Genomic DNA, 25,125 nt, shown 5'->3' on the forward strand with positions numbered 1-25,125 from the left:
GAAATACAAACGTTAGTTAGCTGTTCCACTGTAATTTTCACAATACTCAGACCAGTATTCTGGTCTCAGCTTCTCAAATGTGAGGAGATGTTGCTTCCGTTTTAAATATTTGTAAATTAAATATATTTAGGTTTTAGACCTAAGAAAGATGTTGCCTTCTGCAATGTTTAGGGGAGGTTTTGAAAATGTTTGAATACTGGATTATATTTTCTGTAAATTAACATCATGGGAGTTTCAAATTCCTCCCTAAAAGATTGGTAAAATCCTGGTTAGTATGAAATCCCAAAATCAATGTGATCTACCATTAGTAATATAGCTGCTTTACGTTGTTGTGCTAACACAATGTCCATTTCACTTTGATGAGAGAATAATAAATCAGACATTGTTATGCAACAAGAAACAGTTGTCTGTTGCGTAACAAATATTACTCCGCCCCCTTTTCACTTGGCGCATGCGCAGTAGCAACGTACACTCCGCCATTGACGGACCCACGATCAGGAGGAAAGGGTCAGAGAGGCACTTCGACAAGCAGCTGCTGCACGTTTCCACTGTCTCCAACCTCAACTTTGGCTTGAGCCTATATTTTTAACACTTGACTCGCACCCTTTTCTTATATCCTGTGGATGAAATAGGTTGATAACTGTTTTTGTCGTCGCTACTAAGGAACGTGTTGTTTTTACCAGATTCTAGAAGTAACGGGCAGCGGAGTACCTCAGCTAGCAGCAGCTATAACGAGGCTATAGCAGGCTAGCTAACGTTAGCTAGCTACCTGGCTAGCTGCACACGAGCAGAGCACTGCTCGTTGGTGGGGTGGGGGGGCGATTTGCCTACAGTGTCGTTTGATGGATCCGAGAATCGCCTGGTTTCAACCAGAACAACGTGGACCAGCTAACAACCTGTGGATGCAGATTTGGGAGACGACACAAGGTCTCGGGTACTTGCATGTAAATAACAGCTACACCACTGGATCTCAGAGCACATCGAGCTTGAAAGCGATCGTAAACGGGGCGTCGGGAGCCGTCCTCACCAGCAGAAACGGAGCACTTGACTCAAACACCGGTAGCGGTGAAGCCAGGACTCAGGGGATGTCGACTTCAATGGGGGACGGAGAAATAACGGAACAGAGGGACTTTATACCACTGGAAACCAATAGCAACCATAACAACCGAGCCGCTGGCAGGGGCGGTGTCGTTGGAGGGGGGCAGCAGCAGGGCAGCGGGGTCGCTGTGCTGTGGAGGGGGCTGACGGACGGACACCCCAACAAAAGGAAAAGAGACAACAAAGCTAGCACTTTCGGATTCAATTCCAGCCTCTTGAACAGTGGCAGCGGCTTCAACACAGGAGGCTATGACGGTTACACGGGCACGCCATGGAAAGTCAGGAACTACTCTGAAGGAATTGTAGGGTAAGAGAGTTCTATAAAGTTGATCAGGATGTTGGTCTGTGTTAGTAGCGGAGGTAGTAACTTTACTCCCATGGAGCACGCCTTTAAACTAGGACTTAATTAACTTTTAACTCACCCATTTTAAACACATGCACTCACTGGAATGACATGCAGGGTTACGACTCAGGTCGTCCCACCCCACCCACCTTTTCCTCCCCACCCACTGAATCCACTCTTGGATTACTTAATACAGTTAAACGCACTGGGTGAAATGTATCGAACATTAAGTACTTTTACTCGAGTACAAATTTGAGATATTTGTGTTTTTTTGTATTGTCATTGTATGTTATGTTATACTTTGGTTCAGCTACAGTTCAGAGGCCACTATTGTACTCTTTAAATCACTGCATTTGTCTGACAGCTGAAGTAACTAGACAATACCGCACATTTTGATAACATTCCTATTCAGTGTGGATTGTGATTTTGATTGTTCTGATAAACTGAAGGTATAAGTTAGTTTATATGTTGAGAAAAGTCCCTTGGATTATCTTGGAAATGCTGTAAACATGACATAAATGATGCTATTATGTTAGCCAAAAGTATATAAGGTAGTAAAAATGTGTACAACCTTAAACATCCACAGCTGTAAAAAGAAACAGAAAATACAAATAATACAGCACAATCATTAATCCAAACTCATCACATTTTTCAGTAAGAGACAAGGGCCCCTAGTTAACATAATGAGTACTTTTACTTTAGATACTTTTAAGTAGATTTAGTAGATAATGCCTGCATACTTTGACTTAAGTGACTTAATTTAGAACTTTTACTTGTAAAGCATATTCATAGTGTGGTTTTAGTATTGTTTCTTAAGGAAATTATACTTCTTCTCCCACTGATTATATGTAACATCAAACTGATTTATTACAGAGTCCATCCATGATCCTGCATACTTCAGATAATTATCAAATTATCACATTAATTTTAAGCTTCAGATAAATTTAATTCAATCATTTCATAGATTGAATGTATTCCTCACATGTACAGAAAAGTAAGTAGAAGTCTTTGCCTGAGACAAGTTGAGTGATTATTTTATAAATGTTTTCTGTAACATTTATAGAGACAGTAAGAACCAGGAAGGAATTAAGAACCATTATACACGTTTTACAACAACAACAACAACACAGGCAGTTTTCTGCTTTCTTCTTCTTCCACGTGCTTGCTGTTGATTTATTATAGTTTCGTCCAAGAGTGCGGCCTGTTGTCATATGATTTACAGGTGATGATTTAAAAGTGTCTGTAAATATGGTTGGTTTCCTACTTCATGAAGATCATTAGCTGTGGCATAATGTCAGCAGGTATTGTACCTGAAATATTGCCCACATCCCAACAAAGTGAGATGATTAAGGCACAGTGCATATTTGAAGTGTTTTCACTCAGTTCATGAACGAGCAGGGCTTCCAATTTATTAATTAGTTCTTTAATTCAGTGAGCTATTAAGTGACTCACGAACTACAGACTCTGCTTCCTTTAGTGAGTGTGAAATTTGATTCATTAGAGAGCATTTAGCTGTGCTTACACTGTTGCTTACACTAGAGATATTATGAGTAGTATTTAGTCACATGGTAAAACAAATGCACAAGTCGAGACATGTTTTAACACTGGGAGAGCTCCTCTCTACACCACATCTTTAAAATATATCATAGCAGGGTGAAAATATTATTGTGGGTGTGGCTGTGTTTTAAAGACCTTTTAGGTGCAGAGGTTTCCCCTCTTCCACACCCCTTTCTGTTAGGCATGTGTAGACAAGCAGAACGCCAGAGTGTGCAGCCCAGTGTTTGGCTGATCCTCATTTATAGCTATGAGGAAGCTCTGTGTTTGTATAAGAACATTCTTTAGTGATTAGCTCTGCTAATACCAGAACCTGAACCTCACAGCCTTGATCACACTCTCCACCACTGAGGGCTCTCTGTCCAACCTCACTGTGTGCATTAACAATGCCAGCATGCTCCATGGCATTACAGGAAGTGTATTTCCAAACGCACATATATGGATTTGCAGTGTATGGGGAGGTAAAGGCTGCCATTGTTCAGTTAATGCTACAGTTAAACCTCCACTCTTAACACATGTTTGGTTGCACTGGAGATGAACTGTGGATGTGTGAAGTATTAAGCGAACATCATGTTTCACAACTGGTAATAGTGCATGTACCCTGTGATGAATAGAGGTATACAAAGATATGCATGAAAAGCTTCTGGCTCGCAGGTTTGAATGGAGTGACTCATTGATGTAATTGTAATTGACGTCATCAGCATATTCGGAAACAGGAATTTCAGCCAATTTGCAATGGCTGCTCCTGGTCAAAGCATGGGCTCCTCAGGACAACAAGCTGCAGCTTTAAATAATGTATTTAATTGCCCCTCACAGATGCAGAAATACATTTGCCAGTGACTATCTTAATGGAATATTACTTAAGGAAGAAAATAAAACCATGTTATTCAAAACACTTATTTGATTAATTAATAAAGTGGTAATTTAAATCAAGCAAGAAGCCTTGATGTATTTTATAATGTTTTTGTTCAGTCTTGTAGTAGATTCTTGTATTGGCATTCGTGACTGTGACCAAATCTTTTTTTAGGCTTGTGGTTTCTCCTTTTTGGCGTCATACATTCAGAGCAAAGGATCATGGTCACTGAGAATTATTAGCTGCGGTTATATGCGCATGTTCTCCCAGTCTGATTCTGGAGCTTTCTAATAAAATGGTTACATGTGGTTTGATGTTTACATGGGGCGAAGCATTTCATTAAAACAGCCGTGTGTTAGCGCAGAAGTAATTAATACAGTATGCATATTGTCTTCTTCAAGAAAAAACGTATTGCACCCAACCTTTTAGCAACCTCTTTTTGGCACGTGTTTCATCAGCTCTGTGAAGAAGGATATCTACAGGCCATTACTCACTTTAACTTACGTCCCAACACATGTCCTTCAAGACCGAAAGCATGTGCAGAAAGTTTTACACGGTTTATTTTTTTTCATCGATTTTCTATTTTCTTTGAAAGTTTTGCAACAGATCAGAATTGCGATTGGTTTGAGTCCATTTATTCTGACTGATGTGTTTTTAAGGAGCCTTTTTATTCTGTTTGGGCTTTTTAACTGATTGTAATAACATTAATCTCTGTATAAAGATAGCTACTATTTACACTATATTTGGCCATGGGGCTTGGCTACAGAGTCAGAGGCATGTGCTTGTTTGTGTTTTACGCTCCTCCTGTCTTTCTGGAACAGAGACGGTCCAAGCAGGCAGCCCGCCTCATGATGGAAAGGATCAGTGTTTATATGCTCCACACGGCCTCACTTCCTCAAAACAAAGCCAACCCTCTCGGAGAGAAACCCGAGACCCTCCAGTGTCTGTCCAATCAGATTGGGAGTTGTAAGGGAGTTTTCCACCTCAGTTCTTGTAGTGTGCAACACTTGATTCTTGATTTGGGCACAAGAATCCAGTCTGAGAGCGTGGCCCATTTCTGTCCCGATGAACTGTTTTAATCCTGTGGTGTGTTGTAGGTTTTTATTGCGTAGGCAAAATGCAATGTTTCAGTCATTTTATATTACAGAGAGTTACTATGAGAGATTGAATTCAGGGTGATAGGTGATTCACTCCATGGGTTTGGTGTTTTTCTGTACAACTCGCCAGTGGCATATAAAATTACCCTTTTGAAATTTCTCTGAGTAATGTCTTTTAGACCTTTTTTTTTCACACTTCAGTTGATCTGGCATTTCAGAGTAAACGACACTTAAATCAGGGAAAACACTAAAATAGCAAGCCACACTAACAGAAACTCTCGGGGGGGATTTGATGCTTTGGTGTCTTGGCCGATGCAAGTAGTGTGAATCTTTGTTAGGACTACAAGCAAAGTGAATTCCACCCAGCATAAACATGAGGTCATTGCTCTTTATTCTCGTTGGTTAAACACAACCTGAGAATGTGTGCCCCTCCAGAAATGTCAGAAACCAAGTGCTCATACCAGTAGCAACAGTTGCACTCAGCTTGGTTAAGGGACTGTGTCTGTTTCAGCTTTACTCCCACCTCCAGGTCTCCAGTGAGTGGTATTTGCTCTGTGTTGAGCAAGCACCTTTGACTATAACAGCAGTATGAACCCAAATAAACATATTTTGCTGTGATTTAATTGCAACAAAAGGGTTAAATGGATACCGAAATAACTACATTATGATAAAGACATAAAAAAAGATCATATTAATGCTTGTCGGGTCTGTCTGCACGACCAGACCTGCAAACCACTTTTAAATTCTTGATGGATCATTTCTTCTGTTCTTCTATTTGATTCTATTTACGTCTGGTTTGTATGCAATCAAGTTGTGCAAAATATCGCAAACTGTTTCCACAGGGTTGATTTTAAAATGGATTTCTAAAAGTACCCACCAAAAAGAAGCTAATGTAGCCTCATGCACTGTAAAATAGTACCCCTTCCCCATCTAAATTTAGCGCGCTGATGCAGGTTTTTTTTTAGACGCGGGAAGACCCACTTATAGATGCTGATTGTCTCTTTTCCCATTGCCAGTGAAGTTTACTACTGTCTGTCTGTGCTGCGTCACCATGTGACGTCACAAAAGCGGCAAAACAGGGTTGGTAAACAGTGAAGATGTTGCGGTAGTTAGGTCTTTATTTTATCTATTACTCATTCAGTCTATTCATCAAACATGGCACCGACAAATTTGGAATAATGTTCGAGCGCTGCTTGGACGGAGACGGGCGGATTTGTAGCTGAGATGACAAGGAGTCGCAGAAGTTACCGACGGAGCATAGCATCGCGCCGGAAAAGGGGTCCGAGATAAGCGTGTCAACACAGGTTTTGTGTTCCCATCAATGCCGATCACAGCCGAGGCGATGATTACTCGGGTCTGCTGCAGGTTTTTTGACCAGTAGGAAAGCGGCTTAGGAGAATAGGTTCAAAAACCCTTCCCTCACATTGTAGCTAGCATTGGAGCTCCAGTAGCTAGCTCTTGCTCCAGTCCCAACACACATGTATAGGGAACTTGGCATGATGAGAAAACATTGAAACAGGTGAAACAAGTTGACTCTGAGCATAACTATCCTAGCTAATTTGAGCTAAAGTACCATTAGCTACTGTGAGTCTTGTAGCCTAGCCAGCCTCTCTATGCTGAATTATCTTATTAATGTCTTCTAAATGGGTGCTTGGTACTTCTGTAGAGCTTTGCTGTTGTACACGGGAAACCCTAACTGTAGTTATGGGGTAAAGGTTTTTAGTTACTCCCTCAATCTCTTCAATCCCTTGCTTTGCTGACCTGCCTGTGTTTGTTGATGCGTAAGCTTCTTTTTTCTGATGTCTTTGCTACTCTCTATCATTCTCACATGTGTTGAATGTTTTGAACTTGCTCCTTTGGCCTAAAACTGTAGAAGTGGCGGAGTGGCTGGCACTTGATTAATTTAGGTGGAGCCTGGTGTTGACAGCTAGTTTCGAGTGGTGAAGCAGAACATCACTCGCAGGCTAATGAAATGTGTGGTTAATCGCTCACTGATGAGTAGCCCTGGCTCATGCTTTTATTGCCATTTATTGCTGCTGTCTTTTTGAGATTTATGACTCCCAGCATTAGCACACAGATAGTGCTTCTGTGACTGTGGCTCCATTATTAGAACTGTGGTTCACTGAGGTTCTTCTCGCTGGGACGTCTATGTCACTCTCCCCTCTCTCCTCGCTCTCTCTCTTTGCCTGCTGGCTGGCTCTCAGCCAAAGCATGTAAGCATGCGGAGAGAGAAGCCTTCATGCTGCTCATTTGGACTGTAGGTGAAACAGGCCCCCTCTGAACAGCACGTGTGGGCAGCTCTCCGTAACTCAGCCTTGCCATGTGTAGTGAGGAATGAGTTTTCCTTTTTTTCCTTCTTCCTGTCCAATGGAAACCCTTCCCATGCTGCAGACCTATGCAGTCAGCAAGCGGCACACAGAGCGTGTGTCCAGACTGTGACCTTCTCAGCACGTGTACAATACGACTACACTTTGACAATTTCCTCCTGTTGTTGCTTATGTCGATAATATTGTTTATGTTATGATGTGTAAGTGTTGCCATATAATCACATTTTAGTGTTTTTGGATCAAATTTTTTAAGTTGTACTAAGTCAGAGGTGAAGAAGCTTGAATGCTTACTTTACTAACATAATGTTTAAAAAGTAGAAATGTTTAAAATCCAATAATTTACTTGGCATATTTCTTTGACTCTTCCACTTGTTTTGATATATTTGAAAGTGATAATTACCAAAGCTGAAAAATGTCCTTTAGCGGGTCACACAGTTTGTGCTGAATTGTAACTTGTTGCTTGAAAATGACATATTGGCAGATATGTAATTTTTCTGCCAACATTTTCCTTCGATAAAACAACACTTTATTTATGCCTAAATGCTCGATGATTCCCTAAAAAAGCTTGCTGTAATGCTACAACAGAAACTGTGAGCGCGCACTGCCTGCACCACGTCTCTTCCGCCAAGCGCAAAGAAGGGTGCAAGATGTCTGCGGTATGGCAGTTTTTGGCCACTACAATAAGAGTAGGTATTAGAGGTAGACCTATTGATCGTTGATCGGCCCCTATAGGACTTATTAAAAACTATAGTCATCGGCAGATCTGGGCTCTGATAGTGGCCGATGGCTGTGCAGCCTCAGGCGGGGACATACATCGCGTGCATTCGCCTTTTTAATGGAGTCTCCATACGTGACATACAGGTAATGCAGGTACCTGGGATAATTAATTAAAGTTAACTTTATAACACAGCTTTATTCACAAATTATAATCATGATACGGTTGTTGTTTATAGTATTGCATTATTAATGAATTAGACTATCGTTAACTTTCACTGCTTTTCTGCCGAGCTCATGCTGCTGTCTCTGTTTAGCTAGCAAGCTCTCTACAATTTGGCTAGCAGTGAGTGCAAGCCTAGCACAACTAATGGGATCATATCTGATAATTTGAGGGGCACTTTTGCTGAAAATATAAGTTTGCGTGTGCAACTCCCGAGGATACTCTTAACAGGTGTTAACAAACCATGAAATGCCACTCGTACGTGGAGACCGTGAGAGGGGTGGGTGGGGGCTTAACCTTTGCTGTACCGGGGAACAGCTGACGACTGGTACGTGATTCATATTATATCTGACTCGTTTCAGTTTATTTCTCCCCTCAAAAGTTATCTCTGGAATATAACGTAACAATATCAGCTCTCCACGATACAAGACGGGCAGGCAGGGAGGAAAATAAATCATTTCACTGTTACTTAGATTACTTACCAATTTGGCGTTCTCTCTCCTAAATAATCCAACCATGAACGTCAACTGTCCATTCATGACATGAAATCCCACTTTTTATGATCCTCCTCACTCCGGTAACGCGTACAAACACTAATAGTTTGTAAGAGTGGTATTTAAAAATGTAACGGGACGCGCAGCATCTGGCCTGATATACGCCACGGAAGAGCGCATTGCCATGTAAACAAATCCAACATATTTCCAACGATGTAATCCAGCAGATCACACTTCAGGATTCTCTCCGTACTTGGTATCAAAGTCGAAGTGGCGTTTGCATAAGGCTGCTGTAGGAGTAAAGCACGTCACAACGTCAACACAAACTGTTGTGAACAACAATGTGTAGGTAAAGTTAAAGGAAAAGAGCGAGCGACTGACGCAGGGGTGATACATTCGCTTCTTATATAATATTCTTATGGTAACTTCTTTCTGTGTTTCTGTTTTCTGCTCACAAATATATGCCAGAAAGCTTCCGTGATGATAATAACCATTTATTTGTAACTTTAGTAAAACTTTACTTTATCAGAAAGGTTTTATTAAACCAGCAACTTTAAGAAAACAACTGCAGTATCATTTCAATTTAAAAATGATTAATAAAGTGCAACTTAAATCATTCATGTAGAGTGAAAAAAATATTAAATATATAAAAGTAAATAATAAAGTTATATATATATATCAATCTATATATATATATATATATATATATATATATATATCAATCTATATATCAATCTATATATATATATATATATATATATAGATTGATATATATATATATATATATATATATATATATATATATATATATATATATAGATTGATATATATATATATATATATATATATATATATATATAGATTGATATATATATATATATATATATATATATATATATATATATATAGATTGATATATATATATATATATATATATATATATATATATATATATATATATATATACATTATCTATTTGACAGCCTATTTAGTTAAAAGCTATATTGAATTGATTTACATGTTTCTTGTTTCATACATTAGATGGCAGCTGGAGGAAACACAGTCCCTCTATGGGACTGTTATGCTGAGGAAAGTCACAGTGTGGGCACAACAAATTGAGTTAGATGTTCATTTGCAGATTATATTTTCTTTACTTCAATAACTTTTCAATAAAGCACATTCATACTAAAGGCTAAAACTGTCAGCTACAGCTACAACAATAAAAACGCAGCTACATTGACACTATTAGAAGAACATATATGTTTATATATTTAAAAAAATATTATAACAAGTACCTTCCTTACTTTCTACACAGGAACCAGATCAGCTGATATTGCTACAAAGTTAGTTTCAAAAAGCTCTAGACAAACAAACCATCTCACAACCATCAGATAACGACTCTCAACTGTTGTGGTACATCAAACACACTACACAATATGTGTATCCTGACACTACTAGTACCACATTTATTGTCTCAGGTGTTTTCCTGTTTTGACCACATTACTCCGCTGCATCACTCAAGCATGACCGAGGCTATCACCAGCAGTCAGCACTGTTTGGGCTTCTGTGTAACTTGAGCCGTTTTGTCCCAGTGGCCAACACTTTGCACCCCAGATCGGCTCATTGATGAAACATTTATGAGTCTGCCATCTGCGAGACATGGACACCTCTGCTTCTATTTGAAAAAGCGGTGTGTGTGTGTGTGTGTGTGTGTGTGTGTGTGTGGTCACCTGTTTTCCTCCCTGTCAACCTAGACAGAGCAGTGTCACATAACACACATTACCCTCTAATGTTTCAAGGGTGTTGACACCCCAAAACTTTAAAGATCTTGCAAAAATAGGGTCATGATGTTGGGCGATTTCTGGGACAGGGGTCACTAATGTTTTGTCAAAGCAGCTCCTTATCACCCAAACATTTTGTCTCAATGCTGCCTGTTTAATTGCAGGCGCGTTGATGGAGACCTTTTTACCACAGAGCCAAAATATTATATATATTTTATTTGAAGAGTCAGTAATTAATACTCAGTGTGACGTAACAATAACCTCTTTTTCCTTCATCCTACCCAACTTAACAGATGGCTCTTGTTCACATGAAAGCATTTCAGCACCACACCCAACCCAGCCCCATTCTCCTTCACCTTATGTGTTTCTTGCCCATTACCTTTTTCCATTTTGTTGCTCTGTTTTTGCAGCTTTCCCTAATTCTTTCCTTATTTCGGACCTGTCCACATTTTCTTTCTCTTACCTTCCACACCTCCTCCTTTAATAATATGATATGCACAATAGAGTTGAAAAAACAGTACTGCAGTCTATGAGAACGACAGGTGCTTCTTTTATTCCCCCATAGCAGCCCTTCCTCCACTTTACCTGCTATCCTTTACTCAGATTGTATGCCTACTTACAGAGCAATCAGCGCTAACCAACTAACATTATAGGCAGCCATCAGTAAGCATGCATGCCAACATTTCAATGACAGCAGAATCATCATACCACAAGGAGATGTCAGGAAAAGAAGAACCGCTAAAGAGGAGAGAGAACATTAGTTTTATCTTCTCAAGGAGCCTGAGCCCTCTGGAAACCTGTTCCACCAGATTACATAACATTACAATGATATATGCAAGAGGGATTATCCGATAAGCAGTGCCAAGCGTGCATGTGCTCCCCAGGCACAGGGCTGAGATGTAACCTGAGCCAAGGAGGCGGGGCATGAGACGTGATTTCTATGATTGCTGTCCTCACGTGATGATAAGGAAGCTGTAAGGGTTTGTTTTCTGTGAAATGAAACCTATCAGTGCTGCTGCTCTAAAGTGTAAACACTCCCTCATCAAGAAGTTTCTTGTGTTTTTTCCTGTGTGATAGAAGCTAAAAGATAATGATAGAGAATCGTGCCCCCTTTTTAGATTGATGTTAATAGAAGTTTGAAAATAAAATGGGATCATTCAGTATCCAAACGTATAAAATCCTTCAACTTCATTGTGTGTTAGGCTTTTAACTGGGCTATTTTAATGATACAGGTCTGAGCTTCACTCAGCTGAGTTCTCTTTACCATGAAATCAAAACGAATGTTGTAATGCAGACTGTAGCTGCTGAGTTTCTTTTACCCTTAAATGAAACCTAATCTCTCAGCGATGGAGGCTAAAGTCTCTTCAATGTGCACAGGGAAAAGAGATTAGTCATTCAAAATTTAGAGTGGTTGTCAGTTACCATGTTGGAGGAGGGGCATCAAATGTACACAGACTCTTTCTGCCTCCAACAAAAACCAACAAACACATGAAGAACGAACCTGTCACACCAAAATAATGTTGCCTCTTTATTAATTTCAATGATACAATTGCCTTGGTACACCTGAGGAAATATTTCATATCACACTGTTCTGACAACCTGCCAAGGAAAGTCACAGTTGCAAGTCTCAGCCTGTGCACTTTGATCACAATGTCTAGGAAGAACAAGGTTTCACTTTGCCAGTGTTTTGCTACACGGTTAGCAGACCAGCAAGTCTTCATTACTGCATCTGTGTCCTGGGGTTCTGTTAGACTGTCTCAGGCCCAAGAAATAAAGGTGAAACTCAGTCAGCTTTGACTGTTGTCAGGTTAAGAGTGCTTGTTACATAAAACCCATAAAGTAGACGCACGCACAGTGCTCTTTGGGGTGTTATACAAACTACTGTCAGTCTTATTCAGTGTTGTGTGATATTTGCTCTGCTTTGTTGCCTTATTTAATTTATAAAAGTTAGTTTTCTCCCTTTCTCTTGTCTGCTAAGGCAATGTGCCTGTTATAGTGTACATGTGTGCTCATGTGGTGGTGCACATGCTTGAGTTCAGTGTGTGCCTGCATGTTTGTGTTCTTATTTGTCCACCCACAGAGACCTGTCCCTGTCTATGTGTATGTAGGCAAAACTGGTCAGCGAAAGGTCAGCGCATGTGGGCAGAGTGACCCGTTCCAAGGACAAATGCGGTACCCTTGCTTTGCTTGTCTGTACTGAGAAGTTGTTGTTTTTTTTACTGCCATAACACTGGGACACAGTAGGGGTTTCCTGTTTTGATTTTGCTTGGCTCTACCGTTTTGCCCAAAAAGGAAAAAGTGGGTTTGGGACAAACACTGCTGCTTCTCTTTGGGAAAGTGAAACCTAATTACGGACCTAAGACAAAACTTTTTGCCATGGTCCAAGTAGAAATGACCCATTTCAACTTCAGCAATTATTAACCCCCAACCCTATCAGTAAGAGTGGGTTTATACAGTACAGCTGTGTGGACGAATACTTTTTAAAATCTATATTTGTAGAAATTGACCTGTAGAAATGTAAGAATGTGATTGGCCAAGTGCTGATAGGTGACTTGTATATTCATACTGTTAGGATAGAACAAATGAACCTACCTGTACCTCCACCAGGAGGAGGAAAGCTAATAATTAAACTATTGAGAAAACTTCTGGAGGCCCTTTCTCTCCTTTACAGACTTTTATTTGCCAAAGGAAAGTTTACTTTTTTGCACCATCTTCTCAATCTGCTCTTACATAAATCCATCTCCCTCAGGCCTTCTTTCCTACAAAAAGTTAAAAGAATAGTTGCATTCAGTCGCCTTGCTAGGTGTCACCTCTCTGTCACTGCACAGCGGGAAAAATTGTTGTATATAACAGTTGGTATTCTTTTTTTTCAGTTTTCCTACACGCCACGCATCTTACACTCCCATTGCCAAGCACATATTTGATTTCAGTGCTTTGATTATTGGGCTAACAGACGGATGAGGAGAAAACTTTTGAGTAACAGGTGCCCATGTGAGCTGTGAACAACTCTCAGCTTATTATTACATGCAGAAACTGGGGTTATTGTATGATAATAGCTGAGCCAGAAGCTATGGCCTGTCAGCGTGCGACATCTGTATCTGTGGCAGTGGCATGTCTTTTTATGCTGCAAGCAGGGAGGAAGCAGATTGGACAAAGAATGAGAGAATGAGATGTCTTAGCTCTTATCACCATCCGCTTGCTAGAGCATAATAAGGAAGTAGGTGCTGTACATGTTTGTACTTGATGTCTCTATACAGAGAAGGCTTCCATATGCAGTGTGATTTCAGTAAAGCTAGTTTGCTTCTTTAACGTTGCATGCTGTTTAATTTTCAAACAGAAATTGTATTGGTCTTGATATTTAACTTTCTAGATAACCACCACTGTGTCCTGTGTTTGCTGTCCAGGTTGCACGAGGAGGTCAATGACTTCTACGAGTACATCTCCCCACGGCCGGAGGAGGAGAAGATGAGGCTGGAGGTGGTGGACAGAATCAAGGGAGTCATCCACGACCTGTGGCCCAGTGCAGAGGTAACTCCCCCACTCCCAATTCCAAACAACTATCTTCTTTCTTTTTTGTTGTTGCATGTGTTGTTCTGGCTAGGAACAGACTTGATTTTATAATGAGTAAGAATTGCCTCCAGCTGTTTACTAAAATAAAAATTGGCTGTAATCTCAAAGCTACTTAGCATCAGTAGAGTTTATTTTTGGTACAAACAAATGGAATTGTGGGAAATAGCTGGTCACTTATAAACACTGTTTTTGATCTGTAACAAGGCCACCTTGGACACAGCGGTGTCTGTATTTCCCAACACAGAATTACCCCAGTTTGTACATGAATCAGGTTGTATGTGATACCAAGCTAATGGCTCTAAGCTTCATCCTCATGTTCTGTCATCTTTGCTGCTGCACAGTTCTGTGTTTGGGTCATGTTATCAGCACCACCTCAGGCATTTTTGAACCCGCTGAGTTAGATCCCACTGATAGAGCAGTGTGCTTCAATGTGCGTCTGCTCTGAGCTTAGCAGTTCCTATATTAAGGAGCATGATGCTGTCCCAATCCCAATGCCCAGTATTATTCCTTTTCCTATGTGGGCGTGAGCGACGGAAACTGTCATCCACTTAATGTGATGCGTCTTTAATTCCACAGGTCCACAAGTCACTAATAAAAACCAAAAATGTCAGCGAATGTTCTTCTATTGTCGTTTAGTTTTTTCTACTGTCGTTTAGTTTGGAATTTTAAGTTAAGCAAATACGAGATGAGATAATGCATAACTCACCTACGTGACCACCTATAGTTACCGCGTCCTCCATAGAAGTCTCCAGGACTTACTACAGTCTCGTTCACAAACATGGCTCTGCAATCAGCTTAGCCCTGCACATGTGACTGGGCTGTAAACCAGAGTTTGTACTACTGGTGGTGATGGTTCAAGGGAGTAAAGGTAGGGTCAAGGCTTAAGTCTATTTCTGTTCAGACACCAATTTGTGCACCGGAGGTGGAATATATTTTAGTGCTTTCATTAGCATGGAGGTTCAGAGATCAGAGGCTAAAGGGACTGTTTTGTATGTAAACATCCTGGCATGTTTGATTCCCACAGAAAAAAATGAGCTTGCTTCATTGGGGCCACTCCTAGTCTTAAATGCCTCACGGTTTCCTTTTACACCTGAGGTTGTTTTTGTACCACACCTGTGCAATTTGTTTAGGCTTGTCAACCCAGCGCTATGTTAAGCTGTAGAGTGACAATATTTTTACAGGTTGGAGAACAGGTTTTTGTAGTATTGAAGTTAAGTGTGGGAAGATCAGATATGGTGATGTAGATTTGATGGCTGCTTGGTCACACAGTCTGCTCAGACAAGTCCATGCTGCAGTCTGTCAAAAAGAACCATCAGAGTGTAGAAAAGATAATGTTGAAAGGTGAAAGCAGCTGTCAAACATGATGATAATGTGCAAACAGTCATGTAACGAATAAAATTATGTAACTCTGTGTGTCTCATCTCTGCAGGTCCAAGTGTTTGGGAGTTTCAGCACAGGTCTTTATCTGCCAACAAGGTAAGGTTTCCTTCACCAACCTGGGGGGTTAAACACATGCTTTCTCTATTTATCTTTGCCCAAATGTGACTGTGAACTGACCTTCAAACAAAAATACTGATCTATGTTAAGGAGAAAGTCCTCTGCCCAGCCAGTGAATCGCTTTTAGGGCGGCTGATCCTGGATCTTTTTAAAACTTTATTCTGAGAGAGCACTGCGACAGACACCCAGCAGGTCCAGCTGGATTAGTGGACTCTTGACACTGTACTGAGCACTTTAATTGGACTAAGCTGCTTGTGGATGCATGCATGTCAGTGGGTGGTGTCTGTGTGTGAGTGGGTATTTGTTTGTGTACCTCACCTATCCTGGAAACAAAGGAGTGTATTTATTTGCCTGTATTAAAGTTACAAGGTACAGATCATTTACACTGTGTGCATGTGTATGTGTTTTGTTTGCTGTGGGTGCTTGTGTGTAGCTTTCTGTTTGAAGTGAACACACAGCTAATATAGTACACACACATTGGCTGTGCTTGTTGTAGGGTTCCTTCTTTTTTTCCACATGAGTGAAATTAAAAGATAAAGTAGAAGTAAGATAAGTTTTTAATCCACTATTAGCACCATATCAGCATACATTAAGAAATGTACTGACTTGGCTGTTGTAGTAAGGCTCCAGTTTAAGCAGTCTGGTGTGAACAGAAGAACAGTAAATGCTAAAATGTAATGTAGCACAAGGAAAGAAGAGTCATAAAGTCGGTGAACTGATTCTAATGGTGACCCCTTCTTTCTCTTATTATCCACCAGATCTTTGCTAACATTAGCAACCCTGCAAAACACCTAATTGTATCAATTGAATTCAACTTTTCATATGTCAGAAGACAATTTAGGCTTTTTCTTATTTCAAAAGTCACATAATCTACCTTTTAAAAGCCAGTTAGAGCAATTTATAGACGGTACATGAGCTTTTGTTAACACAATGAAAAGGTGTATTTGTTACAAATGACTTTAGGCGTATATTACAACCATTAAAGAGCAGCTCCAGTCCTGTTTTAAGACATAAAATGCTCTGCTTGAAATAATAAATTGTCTCCTCCTTCTCCGTCATTAAAACAAAATTCCAGAATTTGCATAGGCCCGGCCGAGAAAACAAAACAGGTCTCTGCCATTGTTTAGTGGAAACTTGTTGAAACTTGGCTAGATTGAAATGTCGTAATTTGCAGTAGTAATGTTAACGTTAGCAGTCATGGCGATGGCGGCTTATGTTGTCCCTGATATGTCCTGTAGCACATGAAAAACACCACATGGTTTAGAGTAAACATAATGTCACTGAGAGAAGCACTCTTTTTCACACCCCTTGTCCTGTTTAAAGATTTTTGCTCTTGTAGGTTGTAGGATGGTCCAAAGTGTGACCTGTTGTGTCTCTCTTCCCCCCCCAGTGACATAGACCTGGTAGTCTTTGGGAAGTGGGAGACGCTCCCACTCTGGACGCTGGAAGAAGCTCTCCGGAAGAGGAATGTTGCAGATGAGAACTCTATTAAAGTTTTGGACAAGGCTACGGTAAGACTGCACTCACTCGCAAGTGTGTATAGTGTTTAAAGATCTACTTGCTGTTGGTTTATGGCGATTTTACTGTATGAGGGGTTGGATCAAATCTCTGGGAAGCCTCTATAAAAGTACTAGAGGAATACATTTCTTAAACAGCTACATCGAATGAAGTAAAATGTAATGTTTCTCCTTTTTTAACAGTCCACTGTGAGTTTGACTAAGTGATAAGAGGGCAATGCTGAATTGTTGGAGCACTGTTTCAAAGGGATTTAATTTGTGGTGAAATGTGGACCTGTCATATCTTGCACCATGTACATCCAAGTAAAATAGTCCTACTGGAGGGCAGATATGATGATTAATCGTTGTTCATTGTTACCGTCATTAATCAGTTTCGTATTTAGGATGCCAGTTGTTAGTCAGTTTTGTAAGCCTTTTAAAACATGCTGTTCTGACACACCCAACACCATGATTACACTGGTTTACATACATGACTTGTATTCAGGCATGTGTACGGTCATCAAGCATTAATGCTTTGGTTCCACTCACAAGTTTCCCTTTAGTTTGGAGTTAATTAAATCCAAATCCACACGTTTATTTGCGTCACAGACACATCATTTGTAGTAGTGGGCTGGGTACTCGCTCCTTGCTTTGGATCTCTTATGTCTTCCTGATGATGCTGTTTAACCACTCTCAAACTTTTTCTACCTGTGCTTTGTCTGAATCTCCCTGTCTATCCATGTTTTATTTTATTTAAGCACTTAGAGGATTTGAATAAAGTTTTTTCTTTGTGTATTACATTTCACCTTTGTTAAGGATTTAAAGCAGCTGATTAGCTCTTTAAATCGTTGCTTGAGGAGTTGAGTTAAGGATTACACCCATTTAGATGAGCTTGTGTATGATTGCTTGTTGTTTTGTTTTCAGGCTAACAATGGACTTTAAATACAATTGTGAATGCCTGTTTATTTTTATAAGTGACTCATTGCACAATGACGGAAGGAACTTGAGCCAAACATTTGATTGTAGTGATTGTTTCCCGTTTGACTGCTCCTGTTCAGTATCAGCACCTGAATCTATCTCGTGTGTTCCCAGGTTCCCATCATCAAACTGACAGACTCCTTCACCGAGGTCAAAGTGGACATCAGCTTTAATGTGAAGAGTGGCGTTAAAGCCGCTCGGCTTATCAAGGAATTCAAAGAGGTACAGTTTGTAACACAAGACGTCTTTTACATAACCTTCATTAGTAACACTTGTAGCCACTGTTGTTGTTGCTGATTGGTAGGTACACATGTTTGAGTATTGTTGCAGCTTGCTCAAAGGTGGACATGGACATATTTCCCTCGGGCTCTACAGATTTTATTGTTGCCTCAAAAAGGGTTTTTGTCTTTAATCTATAAGATTGTAAAGAAGCCTGGATTATTGCCGGTAATATCCTATCCCAGAAAATCATTAGATTAAAAAAGCACTGCTTTATGAAGATTATATGTCTCATGTAGCATTATTTCATAACCCACTCAAACTTTCATTGCTTAAGTTAAAACTAAGAAAATGTTAATTTTATAATATTTATTATTTATGAACGTTTCAAGTGAGTCTCACAGTAAGACCAGTCACTTCCACTACTGGACTTTTTATTTGTTATATTCCTGTTGTCCTCTAGAGGGAGCTGAGGGCATCCAAATCTAGTCTTTGACTTTGTCCTCACTGTTCGTCTTTTATATTTTGCCCTGCAGAAATATCCTGTACTGCCTTACCTGGTCCTAGTGCTGAAGCAGTTCCTCCTGCAGAGGGACCTTAATGAGGTTTTTACTGGTGGAATCGGCTCCTACAGTCTGTTTCTCATGGCTGTCAGCTTCCTGCAGGTAAGATACACTTGGTCATTAACAAGAGCTCTTAATGTTCATCAGCTCACTCTTTATCTTAATTATAGGCCAGCACACTAGCATAATGTTTTGTGGTTGTCTGATATCTCAGAAACTACTGGGGGGAATATCTACAAATGTTTTCTCGTGCTGTGTATTTTGCAGCTTCACTACAGGGAGGATGTTTGCAGTCCAAACATCAACATCGGCGTACTCCTAATTGAATTCTTTGAGCTCTATGGCCGCAACTTCAACTACCTGAAAACAGGTATCAGGATAAAAGACGGAGGTTGCTATGTTGCCAAAGACGACGTTCAGAAGAACATGATGGATGGCTACAGGCCCTCCATGCTCTACATCGAGGACCCTCTGCAGCCAGGTAGGAACACAAAGCATAAAGCAGGAAATGTGTTTGTCCTTCAAATCTGACTTCCCCCTTTTGATAATGGAATTTGAATGGAATCTTTTGGCATCTTGTCCAGTTCTCATATTTACACAACTAATCATCGATCTTGTGTCCAACAGATAACGATGTTGGCCGGAGTTCATACGGTGCCATGCAGGTGAAGCAGGCATTCGATTACGCCTACGTGGTGCTCAGCCACGCTGTGTCACCCATTGCCAAGTACTACCCCAATAATGAGACAGAGAGGTAAGGAGCTAAGCTGGAAAGCTGTCTGTAACATATCAGAGTTGGACCAGATGTTGATTAATAGCTAACAAAAATTATCTGATTTGAATCACTTGTTGATCAGCCGCAGAGCCCCTCAGAACCATTTAGTGTAGCTGACTCCTGGTGTTTATAATCAATCATAAGATTTCATCATCATCAAATATATTCAGAAAGTGTTACCTCTTTTTGATCATACTGTGAACATCATGTTATTTCCAGTGACATTTGGTTTCACACTGCTGAATATCATTAGTATAACAGGCATACCTTCTTCTGTCTGCCATTGCAGCATACTTGGCCGAATAATCCGGGTAACGCAGGAGGTGGATGAATACAGGGAATGGATCCGAAAGAACTGGGGGAGCCCGTCTCAGAATGATCTGCCACTCAACAGTAAGTTCAAACTCTACAATACTAAAAATATCTCTACTATTGTAGAAAAATGAGACATCAAGGAAGGGGTGACCCTCCAAACTTGAATCTGTCCTGGTGTGGGCTTGAACCACATCAGCATGGCTGTGTAAGCTAAACTTTGTTCTTCTTTGTTCTGTCTCTGTTTCTTCAGGAAATGATGTCACACTGTTTGAGTCCCAGCAGCTCGATGAGTGCAACAACAACGTCCCAGATGATGTTGATGATGACGACGACGACGATGTTGTTGTCCTGCCGTCAGCTCCCCACAGCAAAACCTCCTCCAACTCCTCCTCCCCGTCACCTTCGCTGCGCTCCTCACCTTCCTCTTCCCCACTGTCGCCTTCTTCCACCACCTCAGCCTCCAGCTCCAGTGATGCGGTAAGTCTCGCAACTACGCACACATGCAGAGCCTTCAAATATTGTTCTGGCACTTGCAGATGAGTAAACCTTCTTAGTCACAAAACATGAAAGTCATACTATCTCCTCATTCACTTTGTTGGTTTTCCTCAGGACTCTGATGGCACGCCGTGTAAGACAGCCAAGCAGCAGCCCGGCCGGGGTCCCAGCACCCACAGAGAAAAGTCTGCTGTCGTTAATAATCACAGAACACAGAGCCACAATACCAGCACTCCATCTGGAAACAACAAGGGAGGAAAGGTATGAACAAACAAAACATTATATATCACAAGATTAAAAAGATAAAAGTGAGTGTGTACATAGATTCAATTTCGATTTCATCATATTTCTTCACCGACAGCCTTCAGTATATTGTATACAAATCCTGCAGGAGCACTGATTTTTTTCTTCTTCTTTTTGTTGTTTCCCCAGGCCAGGACGCCTCGCTCCCACCAAAAGAGCAGCCACCACGGGCAGCAGAGCTCCTCCTCCAGCACCAAAAGTCATCAGAGCAACAAGCCACACCACCAGGGCAACAGCAAGAAGAGGAAAAATGTGCGAGACTCTACACAAGACGACCTCTGCAGATAGGGGTGACCTCGCCTGCCCCCCCCTCACCCCTCTTCCCTGTCCTTGTCTGCTACTGACTGATTGTCCTGTCCCACTTCTGCTGCCAGACTCCAGCCTCAGGAGGTTGATAGAAGTATTAAAACATCTGCTGCAGTATCTGTCTCTGTCAAGCTTTTCGGGGTGATGAGCAACGATTTCTAGCAGAAAAAAAAAGAACAAAAAAAGTATTGTTATAGGAAATGGGGTTTAATTTCTTGGACCTGAACTGAAATCACAAAGGATAAACGCACATTTGCTTCCCGACAGCCTCTTTTGTGGAGCGTTTTTCCTCCCCACAGCCAGCACCTACTCAACATGGCTTTGGCGCCTCCTGCTGTACAGGAATAGACAGGTCGAGTGTCTGGAATCTACTCTGGAGCAATACCTGGAACTGCTGGCTGGAAAATAGGAACAAAAATGTTATCAAAAAAAAGATGAAAAAAGCAAATGGCTTAAAATGTACAAAAACAAAAATGTTATGTTGAACAAAAGATGAATATCTACACACAGATTTTTTAAGATGGTAACTTACAAATGCAATCAGTAAGAGTGGGACATAACTTATGCATGAGATTTTTTTGTTGGTTGATTTTTCTGTTTGTTTAATCTGTTTTGTTATGTCTCAACAGGTTATACAAAGATTTGTACAAAAAAACGCAAAAGCAAAAAAGGTTTAAAAAAACACGTAAGACAAAAATGTTTCATATTACCTTTTTACAAGTTATACCGATTGAAGACATGTAAACGTGCACATGTTGTGCCAGCAGCTTGAGAGCTGGTTTGGGTCCCTTTGCCAACATAAATCATCAGCATCTACTTTTACTCCTGGTTGCTCTCTGTGAGTGTGCTACAGTGTTAACATTTAGCCTTTAGTGAGCCAGTGCTCACATACAGCCCTATAGATGACTGGATGGAGCTCAATAGCACAGCCACAGCAGTGTAGACGCTTTAAAGACTACAAGTTTAAATTAATAAGGAGCGGTGATAATGGTTTTATTGAGAAATCCTACACTTGAAAAAAATGTGTTAACAATACAAACTGTGGGTGATAATCTGTTCCTTTGGTAATTTACCCACGACAAAATCATTTGTATTTGTCAAATGTATTTATTTTTTATTAATTATATGAACATAGTATGGATAAATGTATTATTAACATTAGAGCCCGTATCTTTGAGTCCTATATTTGAATTATGAGTGGGGAGGTTCGGTGGGAAGAGATATATTCTGGTACATCAATGCCACCTTAATTATGTCTTTCGGTTGTTATCTTTTTTTTTTCAGTGACAGTTGAGTGACCAAGTTACTTTGGAAAGTTTAAGAGACCATTTTACAAGTTCTCGGTGAGAATTTTGTTTTAATATGTGGCTGGTCTACTTACTTTAAAAGGGAGATGATTTTTATTTTGTTTTATAAAACTCATAGAAAAACAGTTGATGCCCCCACTCACCCTCTGTTGTTGCAGTACATCTACTAACCTGTAGATGGAGTCATTGCTCCAAGTCCGAGTCCACAGAGTTTGGGCTTGTATACTGCATTTGATGGTTTAAATCTCTGCGTTTTGTTTGTAATTGATTGATATTTCAACTTAACTAGCAGCTGCACACTGAAAACTCGTTTAGCTGAGTGCTTGCTGGAGGGATTAACTCACCAAAGCACACCACAATCACTTTTTATTGTCTCTGAAATGTGACAAAAATTGCACACAGTAAAATAAAACCAGGAGCCAGCAATAACAACCACTTCACATTATGTATCTTTACTCTACTGCAGCTACCGGATGTCATGCTCATCACTGAGCAAGTTTAATGACCTGTGATAAGACAGTGAAGCACATTTGATAAGTCCATGCTTGAGCATACAGCCTGATATATATTTGGTGTTGAAAAGTCATCCCTCACTGCTTTAGTTTGGGTTTAAATGCAGTATATAAGCGCTGGTCTTGTGGCAGGCGGACGAGGAGAAAAGTGAATGAAGTTAGCCGTGCCATCTGAATGTCCACTGACCATCTCTCTTCACTGCGGGAAGACTTAAAACCCAACTGTACTCATCTGAAACGTTGTTTCTCTGCAGCTATTACAATTCATGCAATAAAAACAGTACAATTTAACCACGTGTCGAGACATTATTGCTTTCTACTTCTACTTGTATTCTTACTTTTCTCTATATATACGACGTATTATTGACAATTCTTCCAAATAAAATCCCTCATACCGCTACTTTCTGTGATGTTATGTGATATTGAAAGCACAGTTGATAGTCGCGCGTGTGTGTTTGACCGAGATGACGGAGGAGGGGCTTTCTTGCTTGGAGCGGCGCGCGGACTGACAGTTGGCGGGGAGAGGAGCACGGGGACCACAGCACGCGCTCCTATCCTACACCTACAGGTTGTCAATGTAGATTTATCTACCGGACACGATGTTATTCTGTCAGGTAAGACGCTTAAACTTACTTCAATAGACAAAATGCCTCTTGGTGAAACCTTATGACCAGAATTACCAAGTGGCAGTTGCCACAAGGCTCAAGGAAGGTTAATTGCTGCTTCGCTAAAACAAAGCTGTTGAAAGACGGGTTTCCTAGCCGAAAAGTTTTCTTCCTTCTCAAGAGATTTTGATTTTTGTCAAACGTTATACAAGGACGTACATTTTTGTTGAGTTTGGTGTTTAAATTTGCAATTTTTTAACAAGGTTTTCATGCAGCGCTTTCACCTGGCTCCTCTTGTCACCCAGCCTTGATGTTGAGTTTGGTGCATTTCGGGTTTCTTCAGCTAGCTAAAAAGGCTACTTACTTTTGTTCACTTGACTTGAGGTGCCGGTATAAAGATGTTAAAGTCGCAGTTTTTTGGTTGATATTGTAGCTGCATGATGGTTGGCAACGAGCAAACACTATGCGATATGAGCTGAAATCAGTCAGTAAACGTGTTATTTCCCTCATCCATATCATCCAGCCCTCTCTTTGAATTCACCACAAATGTGTCCTTACAGTGTCCCTGATTGAACAGGGAATAGCATGTGAAAGTATTCAGCTCTCTGTATACTTTCATGATGGGTTACAGCATATTGCCTCAGTGCTTAGTCTTTTTGAATATCTGATGCTCACTCATCTTGTGTTGTTTTTTTCTCAGTGACTTGGTGTTCCTCCAACTTAACCTGACCCCAAAATATTTTGGAGCAGAAAATATTTGTTTTTTTATGAGAAGGAAGAAGTGCTACTCACTTGAAAGAGTTTATCTCTTTATATCTCTTCCTAGAACATCATGCTCAGGGGCTTAGTAGTTTAGCAGCGCCTGAGTGCTCTCATTCAGAGCCCCCCTCATAAAACTAGTACATTTAAACAAAAATAAATGGCGGAGGACGGTTAATGTTCTTGTATTCAGCATCTGCTCTGTCACTGGTGTTAATTGTTGCTTCACAGATGTTTTTTTAAACAAATGGAGTTTTGAGGTCAGAATTGTTTGACTATTTTGTCGATGAATAACTCCAGAGCTGTTTTATGCTTGCACTATGGAGCTGTGCCACGAGTTAGCTAAGTTAAAAAAAAATAAAAATAAAGCTCATTTAATAGCCAGTTCACCCAATTTAGAAAATGAATCTACCTTATCTACCTGTCAGATATCAGCAACAACCATGATATACAGGGCTGACCCCCTCATGTTTATGTGTTCTAGTGTCAACCATATTGTCAACTCGTTTTCTTGAATAATACAGCCGTAAACAATCTATTTCATACATGTAATGTGCCAGGCAATTTTTTAACAGTGTTAATACAGAACTTTGGCCAACAGACATTTCAGGTGGAGCTGTACATGCGAACACATAATGCTAAATATTGCTGTTATTAGAATTAGGACAATACAATATTTCACCTGCTTACATAACATGTCACAATATCAGAACACAAAATATTAGGCCTACCTCCATTGCGACCACTTCTTGCAAGTTCTCACATTTGAGAAGCTGCTGAGAAATGTTAGCATTTTTGCTTGAAAGATTACTGAAATTATTTATAGATTATTTTGTGTCAAGTTCTAATTTTTGGATTAAATTTGTCAACATTGTTGCACATGAATGTGTATGTTTTACTCCTCATTTAACCACTAACCGTGAACCTATAGGCTAATGCAA

The 25,125-nt window shown here is 40.3% G+C and overlaps 2 protein-coding genes across 4 annotated transcripts in view; both read left to right on the forward strand.

Annotated features, from left to right (window-relative positions):
* The first annotated feature begins 513 nt into the window (after positions 1 to 513).
* Positions 514 to 23,111, forward strand: tent4b (terminal nucleotidyltransferase 4B). Its single transcript, XM_069661529.1, has 12 exons — positions 514 to 1,405; positions 13,889 to 14,012; positions 15,484 to 15,530; positions 16,942 to 17,062; positions 18,140 to 18,247; positions 18,781 to 18,909; positions 19,075 to 19,288; positions 19,435 to 19,561; positions 19,872 to 19,975; positions 20,148 to 20,374; positions 20,507 to 20,653; positions 20,825 to 23,111. The coding sequence occupies exons 1-12, from the start codon at positions 843 to 845 to the stop codon at positions 20,981 to 20,983; spliced, it is 2,070 nt and encodes a 689-aa protein (XP_069517630.1). The 5' UTR covers positions 514 to 842; the 3' UTR covers positions 20,984 to 23,111.
* A 235-nt stretch (positions 23,112 to 23,346) lies between these two features.
* The window catches only part of adcy7 (adenylate cyclase 7), a 55,546-nt gene continuing 53,767 nt past the window's right edge, over positions 23,347 to 25,125 (forward strand). For all 3 annotated transcript variants that reach the window (XM_069674475.1, XM_069674557.1, XM_069674627.1), the window contains exon 1: positions 23,347 to 23,434. The gene's annotated coding sequence lies outside the window, so the exon portion shown is untranslated. The remainder of the gene's footprint in view (positions 23,435 to 25,125) is intronic.

This window comes from Semicossyphus pulcher, unplaced genomic scaffold, assembly GCF_022749685.1.
Source record: "Semicossyphus pulcher isolate SPU_LCO1_2020_fin unplaced genomic scaffold, fSemPul1.0.p SCAF_1, whole genome shotgun sequence".
Lineage (NCBI taxonomy): Eukaryota > Metazoa > Chordata > Actinopteri > Labriformes > Labridae > Semicossyphus > Semicossyphus pulcher.

Bases quoted from the DNA above. Each gene is read 5' to 3' on its own strand.
- tent4b (XM_069661529.1), top strand. From the start codon at position 843: ATGGATCCGAGAATCGCCTGGTTTCAACCAGAACAACGTGGACCAGCT. The intron at 15,531-16,941 runs GTAAGGTTTCCT...TTCCCCCCCCAG, and splicing joins GGTCTTTATCTGCCAACAAG to TGACATAGACCTGGTAGTCT. The intron at 18,248-18,780 runs GTACAGTTTGTA...TTTGCCCTGCAG, and splicing joins TTATCAAGGAATTCAAAGAG to AAATATCCTGTACTGCCTTA.